The 18,211-nt window shown below is 42.4% G+C and overlaps 1 protein-coding gene across 1 annotated transcript in view; it reads right to left on the bottom strand.

The window, feature by feature from the left end:
- Window positions 1-14,120, bottom strand: part of ALDH7A1 (aldehyde dehydrogenase 7 family member A1) — a 35,937-nt gene extending 21,817 nt beyond the window's left edge. Inside the window, exons 1-6 of the mRNA XM_065918192.1 lie at window positions 13,890-14,120; window positions 12,227-12,280; window positions 11,479-11,544; window positions 4,839-4,919; window positions 4,237-4,360; window positions 1,027-1,159 (exon numbers count right to left, since the gene is read on the bottom strand). Of these exons, the coding sequence (XP_065774264.1) occupies window positions 1,027-1,159; window positions 4,237-4,360; window positions 4,839-4,919; window positions 11,479-11,544; window positions 12,227-12,280; window positions 13,890-14,081 (650 nt within the window). The 5' untranslated portion in view covers window positions 14,082-14,120. The remainder of the gene's footprint in view (window positions 1-1,026; window positions 1,160-4,236; window positions 4,361-4,838; window positions 4,920-11,478; window positions 11,545-12,226; window positions 12,281-13,889) is intronic.
- Between the last annotated feature and the right edge of the window lie 4,091 nt (window positions 14,121-18,211).

The raw sequence follows: 18,211 nt of genomic DNA, 5'->3' as shown, positions 1-18,211 counted from the left end.
GACCTCACAGGGAGAGGGCAGGGACGCTCTGTGTTTGAAACCCTTCTAAACCATGCCCTAAATGTATCCTTTACAATCAAAGTGCAACCGCTGAATACTGCACTTTCTTGAGTCCTGTGGACCATTCTCATGAGTTACTCAAACCAGGGTTGTGCTGTGCTTAGTCACTGAGCCCCGTCCAGCTCTTTGCAACCCCACGGACTGCGGCCTGCCAGGCCCCTATGTCCACGGGGATTCTCCAGGCAAGAATGCTGGAGTGGGTTGCCATGCCCTCCTCCAGGGCATTTTCCCAACCCTTCCAAAGTCTCCCGCATTGGAGGCAGATTCTTTACCATCTGGGCCACCAGGAAGCTCTACTGAAACCAGTGGTAACCTCCAAATCTGTAGACAGCCAGTGAGAACTGCAGATGTCCTGAGGACTGGGAACATCTGCAGCTAGCATCTTAAGGAGGAGAAGTCTTGTAAAAGACTGAGCCCTTAAACAGGTGGGGGCTTCCCTGGCGGCTCAGAGGTTAAAGCATCTGCCTGCAATGCGGGAGACCCAGGTTCAATCCCTGCGTCGGGAAGATCCCCTGGAGAAGAAAATGGCAACCCACTCCAGTATTCTTGCCTGGAGAATCCCATGGATGGAAGAGCCTGGTGGGCTACAGTCCACAGGGTCGCAAAGGGTTGGACACGACTGAGCGACTTCACTCACTCGCTCACTCAAACAGGTGGAGTCTGATACTGAGTCCAAGTAATTAATGTCAAAATTGAATTACAGTATACTTGCTTGGGGTAGAAATAACTAGAAGGAAGATGGTATAAGGTTGTGTCAAAAAGTTAAGTCAAAAAATATAAATTTTACCAATGGTAAAATATGTAAATAACTAAAACCCAGCATTTCACAACTAGCAGGTGTCACTTGCAATGTTAACGGAAAGTGTAGTAGAAAACATTTCAATACATTTGCAATACTCTCAGTAGTACCTGAAAATGGAGACTTTTACCATCTAACTGCTGGATAGGAAAAAGAGCCGTTCTTACCAAAGGCAAGCATTCCCACAGATCATGGCAACGGCGTTGTTCCAGCCGTACACGGCCACAGGAAAGTTGAAGGCAGTGATGACTCCAACCAGGCCCACAGGATTCCACTGTTCAATGAGAGCATGGCCAGGTCCTGAGGACGAAGAAGGCACGGAACATGCTTAAACACGTTAATTACAAGCCTGTCGAGGTCACAAGAACAAAGTCTGCAATCTTTCACTTTCAGAACAAAGATGCACCAGAGCACGTGGGCACTACAGACGCTTTGTAGCAGATCACCTAACTCAGCTGGGGGACTCGGTACATTCACCAGCATACAACAAACGCTGTTAGTGCCAGACTGTCTTATAAACCATGAGGATCTCCATCAAGCCTCTACTCCTCGAAGGAACTCTGTGTGGATCAGGGCAGTGCCAGTCCCATCTGGGAGACAGGAAACTTCAGAGAGTAAACGAGACGTGTCCTCGGTGATGTGATCGCCAAGGGCAGGGCATGACCACGACCCAGGAGTCACGACTCTCAGGGCCGTGTTCCTGACGCTGCCGGATGAAGCCCTCAGCTCACCTCTCTAAGTGCAGGACAAGGTGACTCACGTACAGGGCGGGGAAGTTTTAATAATTACATAAACGTTGAATGAATTAACTGTACACATCTCTACACACCTATCGGAAAACTGAAAATATAAATTCAAACAGCTGTATCTCATAGACAAACTTAAGTCACCATAATCCCACAAGCTGTTGTTCAGTCGCTCAGTCGTGCCTGACTCTTTGCTGCAGCACCCCAGGCGTCCCTGTCCTTCACCATCTCCCGCAGTTTGCTCAAACTCATATCCACTGAGGTGGTGATGCCATCCGACCACCTCACCCCACAAGAGCCTTATTTTAATCAAAGGCAGCTGAAGCAGTGAAGAACCAGAGCGTGGAATGCGAAGGTTCATGAAGCTGGCTAAAGGCAGGAGGAAGGCTGCCCTCCCAGCCATCGACCTCTCTGGCCATGCTCACCCTGCCAGCGAGAACAGGGACCCCAGCACTTGCCCCATCGCACTCCCAGGCTCCCCCTTAGTCCAGGAGCCCTGTTCTCCGGAGAGGTGACGCGCTGGGACAGTCTCCTCCTCGCAGAGCCTGCCTCCTCCTCTCCGCCGCTCCCCTCTGCATCCTTCCCTCCAGGGAGCCAGCAGAGCTCTGATGACAGGACTCCCCCCGCTTGCCACACTCTGGCAACCCCATCACTACTGAAGCAGCGCTCAGGATAAAGTCCAAACTCCAGGAAAAGTCCCTTCCCGAGGTTCCTTCTCCACCCAGCTCTCCCTTCATACTGCGCCCTCTGGCAGGGCTGAAGTAACACAGTTCCCAAAGTAAGCCAAGTTCTCCCATCTTAAGCTTCCACACAGGCTTCTTCCCAGTTTAAAACCACCCCTGGGAATACACTGGCAGCCCAGTAGTTAAGATTTCATGCTTCCACCACAGGGCACAGGTTTGATCCCTGGTTGGGGAACTAAGTTAAGATCTTGCATGCCATGTGGCCAATAAGTAAAAATAAACAAAATTAAAATGCAAAGAATCTACAGCTTTATACATTTCTTGAGGGAAAGGACTACACTTTTTCAACCAAGTATTACCTATTAGATCACCTGGCAGACACTCAACAAGCATTAATTGAATTAATGAAGTCAAAGTTACCCAAGAGCTTCTGCATAAATGAATAATCTATTTTTTAATGTGTAAACAATTGAAAAGGATTTTAATTGGTGAGTCAGACATTATAGCAGGTAAAAGTCAAAGTTACTTGCTTGCACATATATACCTCCAAAACTGGCAGTTTACTTTCTTAACTCTGAACAACCTCTGAAAAGTGTTCAATAGAAAATTAACCTTGGCTAATGGGACTCGCTGTTACATATCAAATTATGGACAATAACTGTACATTTGAAAAGAACTCCCTCTTTCTAGCAGCAGGGAATTTGCCCAATATTCCAAGAGGAAACAGGAAAATGTGATTTTTTTAAAAATGTCTTTTCCTGATTATAAATATAACCTAATTCCCAGTGTGGAAACGGGAAAATATAGAAGACAGACAATACCAACCACTAATAATTCTGCCTTGACAGATAACCACCATTACTACTTCAGGAGATTTCCACCTCTGTGGTTTCAATACAGTCACATGAATTCACCCGGTTTGCTCCATTGACACGGCAAACACTACAAACTGTGTAAGCCCTTGTCCCCATCACTGAGTGCAAGGTTGTAGCACAGTTTAACTGCCAAAGACTGAAAACACCCTAAATATCTATTACTTGGGAACTGGTCACCCTTACAACAAAACAGCCATAAAAAAAGAAAAGATGAAGGAAGCACCTTATTGGAACAATATGAAATAATTTCTAAGATACATTAAGTAGGAAAAAAGTATAAAATGGAACAGATGGTTTGCTACATACCTGTCTGCAGGTGAAAAATCTCCGGAAAGATATACTCAAGAAACCAGAAACATTTGATACGGTCATGGGAATACTATGGAGTAGCCCACTGGGAGGAAGAAAATATTTCTTCCTGCACCTTTTTATTCCTCTTTAATTTTGTGACATGAAAAATACTACCTTCTCAAATCAAAATAATATCAAAGTAAGTATATATAAAAAAAGACGAAGTAAAAATAAGTAAGTACAACTTTCCTATAAAGTCTGCGGTTGGGGAAGGCAACCTTTATGATCTCTTGACAATATCTGCTAATAGACTGCCAAAATTATTTGCTCAACCTTTGTCATGATTGGACATTTAGGTCATTTCTATTGTTTCCTGTTGATGGGACAATGAACACCTTAATACTTGAACCTCAGTTGCATTTCAGATTATTTACTTAAATCAAGATTCTGGAAACTTGCATTAAATATTTAAGGCCTTTTTGATAGATATTTTTCCAAACTGTTTTCCAGAGAAGATTGGTGATTCACTTCACAAAGTCTCCATAAAAAAGTATCAGTCTCACCCATGAACTTGCCAACACTGAGCTTTATCTTGAAAAATTTAAAAAGTTTAAGCATCTTGCTCTGATTATTTTCACTTGTTTTAATTTGACTTTCTTAGTAAAGAGATTAAAGACATTTTCATATACAAGTATTTTGTGGAAACTGCTCACAACCAGAGAATTTTGGGGAGCTCTCTGTTTTGGAGCACAATACTTAGCAGAACTGACTTCGCTGCTTACTTTCAGAAGGCAGGATGGGTCCCCCAATCATCCGAGATAAGCCAACAGCATAATCACAAACATCCACGTATTCCTGAACTTCTCCCACACCTTCCACCAAGATCTTCCCCATCTCCAAAGACACCTAAAAATACAGAAGACCAAGCAGCAATTTTCCAACAGAATTCATGCTTTAAACATGAAATTTGAGGTGGGGAAAGCAAAACATTTTGTTTCTGCTTTGTGAGGGTTACAAACCACAGTCTGTTTATTTTTCTGAAGAATTTTAAAGCCCAAGAATTGTCTTCACATTTTCCTATCCATCTTGTTAATCTTTCCTCTAAAGAAAAGATTTTTGAAATATAAAAGTTACAAATTTATATACATATATATTTTTGAAATACATAAGTGAGTGAAATCGCTCAGTCTTGTCTGACTCTGCAACCCCGTGGACTGTTACCTGCCAGGCTCCTCTGTCCATGGGATTCTCCAGGCAAGAATACTGTGGTGGGTTGCCATTTCCTTCTCCAGGTGAAATACGTAAATTATGACCTTAAAAAGATCACAATCTTATACACAAAAGTACAAAATAGACTTATATATTTACTACAAAAATACTTTACCAAGCTTCCTAGTACTTGGATCTTCTCCCGCAAGGCATCACCAATCTGTCTCACTACTTCTCCTCGCTTTGGAGCAGGAATCTAAGGAAGGAATGGCATTTCAGTGTCTGCTGAAAAGTTTAAGCTCTTGTCTATTAACACGGTACTAATGTGCTATAACAGAACAAAGCAGAACTATGTCAAAAACATTTGTTTTGATCCCATCAGTGTCTGATGACAGGCCTTAAAACCCATTCCAGAGACCAAGAAAATATACAGATGACACATTCTTGGTGAGCAAGGGCTGTGCCAAGTACAGAGAGAAATTCAGACTGAACACAACTTTCTGGGGTGACTCTGCGTGCTTAGTGGTTTGTTCCTTCAGACGTGTCCGACTCTCTGCAACCCTATGGGCCATGGCCTGCCAGTCTCCTCTGTCCCTGGGATTCTCCAGGCAAGAATACTGGAGTGGTGGGATGACTCTAGAAAGCTCTAAATACCTTACATAATCTGGAACCCTATATGATTCCCAGTGATGTTTTCATACGGGTCAAACTGATTGCAAACCCAAACCCTAAATTCAGCTTACTTAGGCTGGTGTCCAAAATCCATTCAAATCATACCACTCACTCACAAAATACTTTCTGAGCACTTACTGTGTGACATCAGTGATACTAGGCACTGGGGCTGAAATAACTGAGGCACTCATGGAGCTCGGGGCTCTTCTTCACTCTCTCTCTTCCCCAAATGTACACCAAATATCCTTGTATAGTTTTTCTAATCTAAGGGTAGCCTGGCCTTCTACTAACATTTCAAATACATCCTGAGCCCCCACTACTTTGAACAGGCAGTTCTACTTCTGGAAATTGAACATATACATAAGTGTGCAAAAGTATAGGTTACAACAGAATTTACTGCAGTGCTATTTCCAGTAGAGAAACAGAAACCATCCAAATGCCCATCAGCATATGATTGGTTAATTGTGGAATAGCCATAAAATGGAGGGCTTCCCTGGCAGCTCAGATGGTTAAGAATCAGTCTGCAAGGCAGGAGACTGGCGTTCGATCCCAGGGTTGTGAAGATCCCCTGGAGGAGAGCATGGGAACCCACTCCAGTAATCTCGCCTGGAGAATCCCCATGGACAGAGGAGCCTGACAGGCTACAGTCCACGGGGTCAGGAAGAGTTGGACACGACTGAGTGACTAAGCACAGAACAGCACATAAAATCTCTAGACACGTTCTAAAAAGAATAAAATGGATTTATAAGGAAAATCTTCTAAGAGCCATAACAAGACAACAACAAAAAGCAAGATAATGCATATGGTAAGTAAACTTTTGCTTCAATTTGATGGAATTTGCAACAAGAGGTTAACAGTTGCAATTTCCAGGAAATGGAATCATAACACGGATTCTCTGCATTCTGTACGTCTGCAACATTTGCCATTTTTATGATACATGCACACTTTTGGAAACAGTAAACAAAAATTATAACGTTAAATGAAACAGCAAAGATCCTCTGTATTTTCTAAGGCACTGAATGAGTTGAACCAAATTTAGCCCACACATTTATAGCCTTAGCAAATTGGTTAACTTCAACTCGGAATGGCTAATTCAGTACACATGACTATTCTGAGCTTATTTACTCTATCAGTCACTGAGCCACCACTTACTGCACACATTTTATGTGCCAGATAGTGTGCTATTCCCCAGGATTCAAGGGAAACAAGGCAGCTAGATTCAAGTCCATTGGGGATGGCAGACACAAAACAGATTATAATCTCACGTGGTAAGCGCCATGAAGGTGCTAGACTACACAAGCAGACCACCTATTAGTAGTAACCCAGTAATAACTCCTTAGGGGCAAGGAGGCGGGAAGGAAGGGGGGCTTTTAAAAGAGTTGAGGCCTAAAGCTTGATTGGTATTTGCCATCTGAAGAGGTAGATAAAGCAGAGGGAAATTATGGGGGACAGAGAACATAACATATGCAAAGGTTAAAAGGCAAGAGAATATGATAATTTTGGGAAACTATAACGACTTGAAAGAAGTTAGGAGTGGAAAGTAGGGGCCACACTGCCAAGGACCATGTAAAGGATTCAAAGAGCAGTGGGGAAATCACTAAAGGGTTTTGTACAGGGGAGAGAAAAATCACAGTGCATTTTAATTTTTTAGCCACAGCATGCAGGGACTTAGCTCCCTGATCAAGGACCAAATCCAGGCCCACTGCAGTGGAAGCACAGTCTTAACCACTAGACCACCAAGAAAGTCCCTCACAGTGCATTTTAAAATACCACTCTAGATGTGGTATAGAAAAGGTTATCAGAGGGAGGAAAGACTCAGGCAGGAACACTATGAAGCCAGACAAGAGATGGTGGCTGTCTGGACCACAAAAACAGCAATAGAGATAAACATAATTCAAACTGTTTAAGACCTGGCAACTGATCAAGTCTCAACCCTGGGTACACATTAGAACCAACTACCCAAGGTTTAAACTACATTCCATCTCAGACCACTCAAACTTGACTTTTTTTTTCTTTCTTCCCGCTTCCAAAATGATGGGCAGGAGCAGCAAGAGATAAAAAGAAAGTCAGGATTAAGTATGAGGTGAGGGATGAGGGGGAGCAGGTAACCAGGAAGACAGTCCCATTCCCCGTGTGGGTTTGACCAGCCCAGCACAACAGCGTATCAGTAACCTTCGACCCTCCTGAAGACAGCCACCAAGTCCTCATTTCTGCACACTTCACTCTGAAGTCAGGGTTACAGTGAGCATCAGAGACAGCCATGAGCAGAGAACTAAGAGCACTGAGTTAGTTATCTGCTGAGCCCTTGGGGAAGTACTGCAAAGACAACCGTGTTAAAGAGCTACAGAGACATATGCATACCTGTGGCTGATTCACATTGATATTTGGCAGGAAACAACAAAATTCTGTAAAGCAATTATCCTTCAATTAAAATTAATTAACTTAAAAAAAAAAAGAGAGAGAGAGCTACAGATATTTGGAATCCCTTTATGCAGCTGGAGAAGGCCCATTCAAGTTCCTGTCATCAAGAGAAGAAAGAGACTGGCTTTCCTCCTCACCAGGAATGCAGAAGGAAAGTGATGGCACCCACAGGGGATGCAGATGGGCAGAAACAGGTGGCATCTGGACTAAATCAGCTCATGAAAGAAAACAGCAGAGCAAGAATTCCCAACCAGGTTCTCGGTGGTTAGTTTTAGTTAAGAGAAACATTTTTACAAACTGCCTTTTCATATTATCATACTCTGTCTTTTTCCTTAAAAAAAAAAAAAAAAAGGTTCCCTTTGAAAAATTCCAGGTCTAATACATATGAACTAAACGAAACGGCAGTTTGTCCTCACAGGCAAAGCACCCAGAAGGGTCAGGGCGAAGCAGAAGTAGCCCCATGCAAGTGAGGATCCAAGAGGAAAACTATGTACATGAGGAGGACCAAGCTTTGTTCTGTTCACGTTTGAGCAGTCCTGGAGGCACACAGAAGAAATGCTCTGCTTCCTCCCTAAACTCTGGACTCAACGGCTTAACTCAAATTCCAACAAGTGGAATTCCAACTGATTCTCCCATCACCCAGGAAAGCCACTCGTTCCCACTTAGCAGTCCCACTCTATGGAGAGGAATAAAAATGAAGAGCAGAAAGAGAGGCTGGCGTGACTGTGGAAGAGCAGACCTCAAAGAAGAACCTGAATTCGAAAACAGCAGCAATGTCACAGTACAGCACAATGTTAGACATCACAGTGCCGACGGCCACCCCCGTGGGCAAAGCCAGGACTGACCGAAAAGTCAGTTCAGGGAAAGAAAAGACCCTGAATTCACACAAATTCTTTTTCAGACAAGACTGTATTTACTGTGGGTACATACATACATATAGTGGAAGTTTCTGATCAAAAGTTCCACTAGCATTCAAAACAACACACGCAAAGAGTGAATCTCAATGCAACTTATGGACTTCAGTTACTACTGATGTGTCTGTACTGGCTCACCAATTATAAGATATAACACACACACACACACACACACACACACACACACACACACACACACGATGTACCACACTAATGCAGGGTGTTAATACAGGAAACTTAGGAGTTTAGAATAAGCCACTGGCTCACCAATTATAAGATATAACACACACACACACACACACACACACACACACACACACACACACGATGTACCACACTAATGCAGGGTGTTAATACAGGAAACTTAGGAGTTTAGAATAAGCCACTGGCTCACCAATTATAAGATATAACACACACACACACACACACACACACACACACACACACGATGTACCACACTAATGCAGGGTGTTAATACAGGAAACTTAGGAGTTTAGAATAAGCCACTGGCTCACCAATTATAAGATATAACACACACACACACACACACACACACACACACACACACGATGTACCACACTAATGCAGGGTGTTAATACAGGAAACTTAGGAGTTTAGAATAAGCCACTGGCTCACCAATTATAAGATATAACACACACACACACACACACACACACACACACACACACACACGATGTACCACACTAATGCACACACACACACACACACACACACACACACACACACACACACACACACACACACGATGTACCACACTAATGCAGGGTGTTAATACAGGAAACTTAGGAGTTTAGAATAAGCCACCCCAGTATGGGCCAGTCTGACAAGTTCTTTGGTTTTATTTTGAGCTACAGATAACTAAAGCCCAGGAGACTTAGGAAAAGATTTCTAACACCCCTTAACAGCCTAAAAGAAATTTAAAAGGGACCTGTACCAGGAGTTATCAACAGAGAAAACTTTTTATATCTGACTTATCTGCACAAGAAGGAAAGCGTCTGCTTACCGAACACTTGCTCTGCTCACATTCCTAGCAATTGTCCTCCTCCTCTTTGAAGCCCGGTGCTCCTACTTAGCTCAGGATGGTATATAAACTTCAACTGCCTGGCTGCCTTCGGGTCTCATATCTTTATGCTTCCCCCTCATAAAAAATTGAAATTTGTTTTTCTCCTGCTAATCTGTTGTATATTGGTTAATTATCAGGCCAGCCAAAGAACCTAGAAGAATAAAAAATTTTCCTCCCCTACAGTTTCACCCTAAAACTGTTCTAAAATAGTCTATTAATTGAAAAAACAAAAACAATACAACTGTCCCTCAGTATCCATGAGAGATTGGTTCAGGACCCCCATGGATTCCAAAACCTATGGATGCTCAAGCCCCTTATACAGAGTGGTGGAGAAGAGTCAGCACTCCATTCCTGCAGATGTGAGCCCCGCAGATGTGGAATGAGCTTATTTAAAATAAGCTGACATGGCATCGGCCACTATTCTCTACATTGCTAAGGTGAACTTCACTTAGCACACTATTGACTTTTGCAAGCAGTATTTACTTTGTTCAAGGATTTTTTCAGTTCAGTTTTTGATTGTATGTCATAAACCCAGAGCCTAACTTATAGCCAAAATTAGTTAAAGGAAACATTCTTCCTGCTCTGCACAGAGGCAGTCTCTTGGCTAACAGTAACCCTGCATCCAGTTCAGGGCTCTCCTGGAGAGTCTGCCCTTTCCCAAGTTCCCGGAGCAACCAGACTTAGGAGGAAATAACAACAACAAAAAAAATCACTGAGGCTCAGCAGTTCCAAACTTAGCAGCACATGGTTCTAAAAATCAAACAGGTACTAAGGTTTACCCCTGCATGTAAGCATGTTAAATGATTAGCTCATTTAACCCTTTTGATAACCCAAGAGGTAAGCACACCTGGACTCCCCTTTTCTACAGAAGACAACGCACACGAAGCGAAGTCACTGCCTGGGGCAGAGCTGGGTTAACCTTTCAGGATATTCCTGTAGCTTCATTCCAAGTATCTCACGCCTGAAGACCAAAAGGGAGGTTCAGGGTAAACCAGGAGATCCAGACTAAGCCAGTTCTTTACTCTCCCCTCCTCCAAAGCCTGGCCCTCATCTACTGGCCCTCAGGGTGGCCCAGCCCAACTCCAGTCAGTTCCTACACCTGCTCACAGAACTGGTGGAGACAGAGAGGGGGAGGCAGAATTAGCCTCAAAGCCTCATCAGACTGCAGAGGAACTGGAGCATAGGCCCTATGAGGGCAGCTGCTGACACCACTCCCTCTGAACCAAGAATGCCGACCTATTGCTAACATCCCCTCCCTGCCCCTAAAGAAACTTGGAGTGTAACTCTATGGCTGATTCATGTCAATGTATGACAAAACTCACTGAAATGTTGTGAAGTAATTAGCCTCCAACTAATAAAAAAAAATTTTTTTTTAAATAAAAATTAAAAAAAAAGGAAAGAAACTCGGAGGTGGGGGAGGAGCATATGGTTTATTTTTAGCATAGATATTCCTTTCTCTTTGCTTAATTTTTGGAGACTTGGGTGTTCAGAGATCAGTTGGAGACGCAAGTGTTCATAGATTGTTTACACTACGACAGTACAGAGTTCTTTTCCCTTTAAAATTACCCTGCTATTGAAGGTAAAATATGGAAAAGAGTACTAGTTCAGGACTACAGCTTAGAGATAGTCACAGCCCCCAAAAAGCTCCAGTTTCAGCAAGGGGACGCTGGCTGCCTCCCGTCTGTCATTACAGTAGGTATTTGTGTCACAGACTCCGTACTTACATCTGCCCAGATGCTCCATGCTTCTCTTGCTTTCTTTACAGTTTCTTCATAGTCAGCCATGCTGGCCTAAATAAAGATTTGGGGGGAGACAAAGGGAAAAGGAAAGAGCAGTGATGATCTTCTCCTAAGAATATAGACTTTTGGAAAAGAATTGTAAAATCCCCAGTGACCCTAAGATTTGTGGTTTAAAATGATTATCACAGCTTACACTTCCCAAAACTTGCTGGAATTTGCTAAGTTAGAATCTGTACCTTTTAAAACCTTGCCTTTCAAAGCAAGGTCCAGGAGCCTCATCTGTGAGCAATATCTGAAGTATATTAGAAATTCAGAACCTCAGGCTACAACCTAGATTCAAGAGATCAGAACATTCATCTTAACCCAAGTCCCCTAGTGATCCAGAAACATAGACCTCAATGGAATCCCTCTTGGGTAGTCCTCTCTAGGGGTCACCTTTTCCAGGGCATATACACCCTCACAGAGTACAGGGTCTCCCCGAGAATTTTTTTTTCCAGCCAGGCAGTGTAGCATGCAAGATTGAAGTTCCCCCACCAGGATCAAACACATGTTCCCAGCAACTGAAGCCCAATACTTAACCACTGAAGCTGCAGGAAAGTCCCTCCCCTAGACATTCTTAAACGTTAAATTAAAAGGAAACATTCTTTGACTTTGTAAATTTGTATTACTCAATGATCACTGGCACAAACTCCCTAAGGGCATTTTGCATTAAAAAAAAAAAAAAAGCACTTACCTGTCTGACTCTTGCAATGGGCTCATTGTTAGCAGGACAATAGGTGGTGATAACCTAAAACAAAAAGATGATCTATATAAATAGAAAATGGGGGAGCAGACTTAATGCAGGAAGGTAAAAAGGAAGGTGGGGCAGAAACTAAGATACAATAACCCAACTCAGAACCTTTACGTGGGTGGTGGTGGTGGTTTAGTCGCTAAGTCGTGTCTGACTCTTGCGACCCCATAGGCTGTAGCCCGCCAGGACACCCTGTCCACGGGATTCTCCGGGCAAGAATACTGGAGTAGGTTGCCATTTCCTTCTCCATTAACTTGTTACAAACAGGAGACTACAGAGTGTTCACTTTTGACCTGAACACTCAGAACCACTTTTTCTGCAAAACCCACCCTCCGCATCTAAAATATTAGGCATCTAAACAAAAGCCGAAAAGTAACATGTTATTTTGCCTCTTCTTTCATTAACAGGCCAAAGTTACAAGTTTTAGGGACTTCCCTATAGCTCAAATGGTAAAGAATCTGGCTGCAGTGCAGGAGACCTGGGTCAGGAAGATCCCCTGGAGAAGGGAATGGCAATCCACTCCAGTATTCTTGCCTGGAGAATCCCATGGACAGCGGACTCTGGCGAGCTACGAGTTCCTAGGGTCGCAAAAGAGTCGGACATGACCGAGCAAATAACACACGTGCAGTTACAAGTTTAGCTTATTCCCTCTCTCCATAACTCTGCCCACCCTCTGGTCAGAGGTGAAAAGGCCAAGGCTAAACAACCATGGGAAAGGCGTGTGTCCACATGAACTGGAGGGATAAATTAGAAAAAAAAACACAACCAGGTATAGCTTTAAGAAGACTTTCCAGAGAGGGTATTTTATCCATGAACCTAATGATTAGATACCACAGGAAAAACAGGATAAAACCACCAATGGGGGATTTGGGAAAAATTAAAACCACCTGCACTTCCTACAGCCGCATATAACTAAAAGATGTCTTTCCTCTAAAAAGCAGGTTCATTCAACAAACTGTTGGGATGTTATATAACGTTTTCTTATGAAAGTTTACTTTCCTATGCAGCCCTCAAAAATAATCCAAGTGATAACAACATTATCTTTCCATCCTAGTCTATAAAACATTTTATTGAACATTAACTGAGAGTCATGCAATTGTTAGGGTTTGGAAATAGAGAAATGCTGAAAATCTGGCCCTCAAGGAAGCTCTGAGCCCAATGACTGCAAAACAGGATTTCAGCAACTCCGAGCTTGCATTCCAGACGATTTCAGAAAAAATAAAACTGTACTGTTGAACGTTACCTGTGGCGCACGTCACATGTGAGGAGTAGAACAGTAGTAGAAAAGTAGAAAAGTCAGATGATTTCCACCGCCTAGTGTGTGCCATTTGGCACTACAGAGGGCAGAACTCTGCCGTGCGGTTTTAAGTACGCTTGGGAAGGCCAACTCCTTTCTGCTCCAAAATGAACTCGATTCTCGGTAACACGCGGGACCTAATATCTAACGGTACTTTTAATGGTTCTACTTCAGAAAACGTTTACTATGGGCTTCAAAACTCCCCACCCAGTACAAGCCGACAGCGTCCGCGGGATTTGGGCTGGGCAGTGTCTGTCCGGCCTCCCGGGGCGAAGAGAGGCCGCAGAGATTTGCCCAAGACGTGCATACCTCTCCCCGGCCTCCCCAGCTTCCGTTATACACGCCGTCGTTTTCCTCGCGGAGCCCCAGCTCCTTCAGCCACGCATATTGGGGCTGATTGATGAGCAGAGTGGACATGAAGGCGGCAGGCCTGTTCCAAGGTCCGGAGAACTTGCTCTTCCTTGCAACGCGCACGCAGAGCAGACCGGGAACGCGCCACATACTGAGCCTGGGACGCGAGCGGCGCCTGCGGCCCGAGGAGCAACTGAAGTGCGGCCCCGCCCCCGACCCGGAGGAGCCCATTGGGTAGGCCCGGCCCCGCCCCCGGGCACGCCCCCCGCCGGCGCCCAGCCTAGCTGGGTCCTGCGCGGGAGCCGGGAGCTGTGGCCTGGAGGTTAACCAGGGCCTGGAAAACAACGAAGGTGAAACCCGGAGGAAGTGAGCAGGCTACTGCCATCTAGTGAAAGACGGCGGGAACGGCGGCACCAGCTAGGAATTTTTTCCAGCAAAATATTGACTCTAAAATGTAGTGAGTTAGAGCAGGGCCTCTCAGGCTGTAACGTGCATGTGATCTCACCTAGCTGTCGTGTTAAATGCTAACTGTGATTCGGCCCGTCTGGACTGGGGTCTGAGAGTCGGTATTTTTAACCAGTTCTGGTGAAAAGGAGAGAATTGTTTCCTCCCCTTTGTTACATTACAAATTAGAGTTTTCTAATTAATGAAAAATGGCAAATTGCCGTAGTTCCCTCCAAATATTCTGCGTGGGTATATTCTTGCTTTTGAAGAACAAAGACGGTTTTGATCAGTTTCCTTTTTTCTCCATTTCTTCTCTCTTCCTGCAATATTCTTGCCATCCCCACCATCCCATCTGCCACCTAACTCCACAATAACTAGGCCTATCCTATTTAAGGGAAATGGCAACATCTCAATCAGCATGATTTGGGCAGGAGTTTAAAATATACACACACTCTCAAATCATTGCATAAATAAGGTGATTCCAAACCTACTTTCCCAAAATATTACTTCTCCGTACTCACCTTGTGGCCTTCCACATGGCAACCAGATAGTTGAGAGTCACACGTTTCTTTATAAAGCCTGTGTTTTCCTCTCATGGTGCCTTTGCCCTACTGTCCCCTCCACCTGTAAAACCTTTCCTTCCATCTCTGCATTCAAGCTTTATCTGTTTGACCCTTAGAACATAAATGATTTCAACAAATTATGTTGAAATAGGCATGTATCAAGCAAGCATTTATCAGAAACTGTAGTAAGTGCTGGCAATATCTGAATGGTGTTTCCACTTGAAAATGTTATGCTTTTTCCCCATTAAGGCAAGGACCACCTCTGACTCATCCTTGCATGACTCCACAATTCCCAGCATCCTACCAGGCTCACATTCATTTACATCACTGGGGAAAAAAATGAACCTATGAACACACCTCAGCAGTAATAAGCAAGGATACCCTGTTCAGCACTGGTAATCTGTATCAAAACAACCCAACTACTCCTGTCCATCCACTCCTAGGACTGATGCATTAATTTCCTTCATTTTAATTCTCAGACATTTTAATACAGAATTTAATTCTCCTCACTTTCTGGCTGCCAGTAAGATTCTTTGTACATGTATCCCAACATCACATCCTTCCATTCTCTTCCCCTCCATTTGATTCAAAAAATGAAAAGACATTTACAGATGCACTAAATTTTAGAAGCAACACATGACACTCTCAAGGAATATTAACTTCCATCTCTTCACTAAGTAAAAAAAAACAGAGATTCATGGTGGTCTCCCTCTAAACAAATTTTGGGACGATACACACTAGCAACTGCCTATATGGAAAATAGGGAATACATCTCTCTTCTACCTTCTTTTTTCAAAACGTACTTAGCCTGTCAATAGGAGGTCAGGAAAAATCACCAACAATGAATTTGATGGGGCAAAGCGGGAAGATATAGAATTAAATGAATCCTATGAAAGCACATTTCACACTTGAAAAAGAATTAAATGGATTGTACATGAAAGCATATATAAAAACTGCAAAGCCCTACAGAAATTTAAATGTCAGGATACCCTTGAACTAATTTTGTATTAAAAGTAGAGGAGTTAGTAGATGGCAAATTCTACTTTTCAAATGACTTATTAAAGGCCTCAGAGAGTGGTTAAAGCAAAGACTCTGGAGTCACAGCATAAGTACAAATGACCTGTGCTTGGGAAGTCCTCTGTGAATACTAGCTGTCTTTATTCTTCAAAGACAGTTGGCCAGGAGGCAGAGTGATATGAACATGCATGCTTGCCCCAAGGCAGCAATAAATTGGAGAAATCACCACCACCCAGAATATAATTTCATTATTGTAAACTCAGCATCTGATTTTTCAGAGCATGAGTGAGTGACACTAACTATTGCTCTGGGCAAACTCAAATTAATCAAGTTCACCAAAATATCAAACTATGATGTTGCAACTAACATGCTGGCTTATTATTTAATGGAGAAAATTATTCTCAGAAAGGACCAACCATTCACATCCTCTAAATGCTGCATTCTCTCCCAGGGTACATTCTACCTATCTAGTGGTATGAGCCCAGTGTCACAAGAAGAGTTATTGGTTAGTAATATTTGATTCCAGCATTCAGTGGTATCAGGCTACTACAGTCTCTCAAATGTCCAAATTAACCTATAGATTCAATGCAGTCCCAATCAAAATATCAGAATTGGCAAGCATGTTTTAAAGTTTAAATGGAAAGGGAAATGATCTAGGATAGTCAAAACAGTTTTAAGGAAAAAAAAGAACAAATTCACATTACCTGATTTTAACAATTATTTTAACAATTTTACAACTGTTATAAAGCTACAGTAATCAAGAAAATGTCACACTGGTATAAAGACAGACATAAAGATCAATGGATCAGAAATAGGGTACTCAAAAATAGACTTTCACATTTATAGTCAATTTTCAATGAAGGTGTCAAAGAAATCAAAAGAAAAAGAATAGTCTTTTCAACAAAGAGTGCTGTATTATTTGGATATTCAGATGCAAAAAAAAAAAAAAAAGAACCTTGACTCCTACTTCATGCTATATACAAGAATTAAGTCAATAATAACCATAGACTTATAAGTAAGAACCAAAACTCTAAAACATCTAGTGGAAAACACTGGAGAAAAATCTTTAGTGTGAGGGCCTGTTCTATGCATTATATGATGTTTAGCTGCATCCCATACCACACAGTATGTTAATAACAGCATGAAAATGTACTCCTACCTCACACTACACACAAGAACCCATTCAGGGGAACTGTAATTCTATGCAAAAGAAGTAAAATATCAGTTGTCTAAGAGGAGACCTTAGACAACCTAATAGACTTGTTTATTAGGAGACCTGGAGTCAAGACAGAGGTCTGCAAAAGCTTAGCTATGTAATCTCCCTTCAGTTACCAAAATAAAATGGGCCAAATGACTTCTAAGTTCCTTTATAGGTACTAAATTCATATTTCAAAAATATAAATTCATTTTTCCCTATACAGTCTATACTAAGGAAATAAGAAAACAAGTTTGTAAAAAGACATGTTCATTGCAAAACTGGCTACACTTTACGTGTACACCATCAGAAACTAAATAAATGATGCTATCTCCATGCAATGGAAAAGCTGAGAAGTCATTAAAAAGGAGCTAGATCTTTATACATGAGTATAGGAAAGTGTCCTGGATAAACAGTTATATTGTTTCTTTTTGAAAGGAGATTACAAAATAGTAAAAGAATGTACAGAACAGACTTTTGGACTCTGTGGGAGAAGGCGAGGGTGGGATGTTTCCAGAGAACAGCATGTATATTATCTATGGTGAAACAGATCACCAGCCCAGGTGGGATGCATGAGACAAGTGCTCGGGCCAGTGCGGGGGGGGGGGGGGGGGGGGGAAATACATGTGACTCCATGGCTGATTCATGTCAGTGTAAGACAAAACCCACTGCAATGTTGCGAAGTAATTAGCCTCCAACTAATAAAAATAATTGAAAAAATAAATAAATAAAGTGACCAGAAAGTGTTATTTAATAGAAACTGCATACATTTTTTTTTAAGTCTCTATGGACCCTTTGACTCTGGAGATTCTTATAATAAATTAACAGTATAATAGGTTATTATTTTCAATTATGAATAAAAATGTATGAAGTAAAAGATGACTACTGTTTTTAAAAATATTTTTCCCCATTCCAATGTGTATTCATTATAATAAAATCAGGAAAGGCAAAAAAAAAAAAAATAGTAAAAGATACAAATAATAAGATCCCCTTTATACCCCCCCAAAATTCAATTAATATTTCTTCACCATGTTTACATACAAGAAATCACTGGTCTGGGC

This window comes from Muntiacus reevesi, chromosome 1 (genome assembly GCF_963930625.1).
Source record: "Muntiacus reevesi chromosome 1, mMunRee1.1, whole genome shotgun sequence".
Classification (NCBI taxonomy): Eukaryota; Metazoa; Chordata; class Mammalia; order Artiodactyla; family Cervidae; genus Muntiacus; species Muntiacus reevesi.
This window is presented reverse-complemented; position numbering and strand designations above follow the sequence as displayed.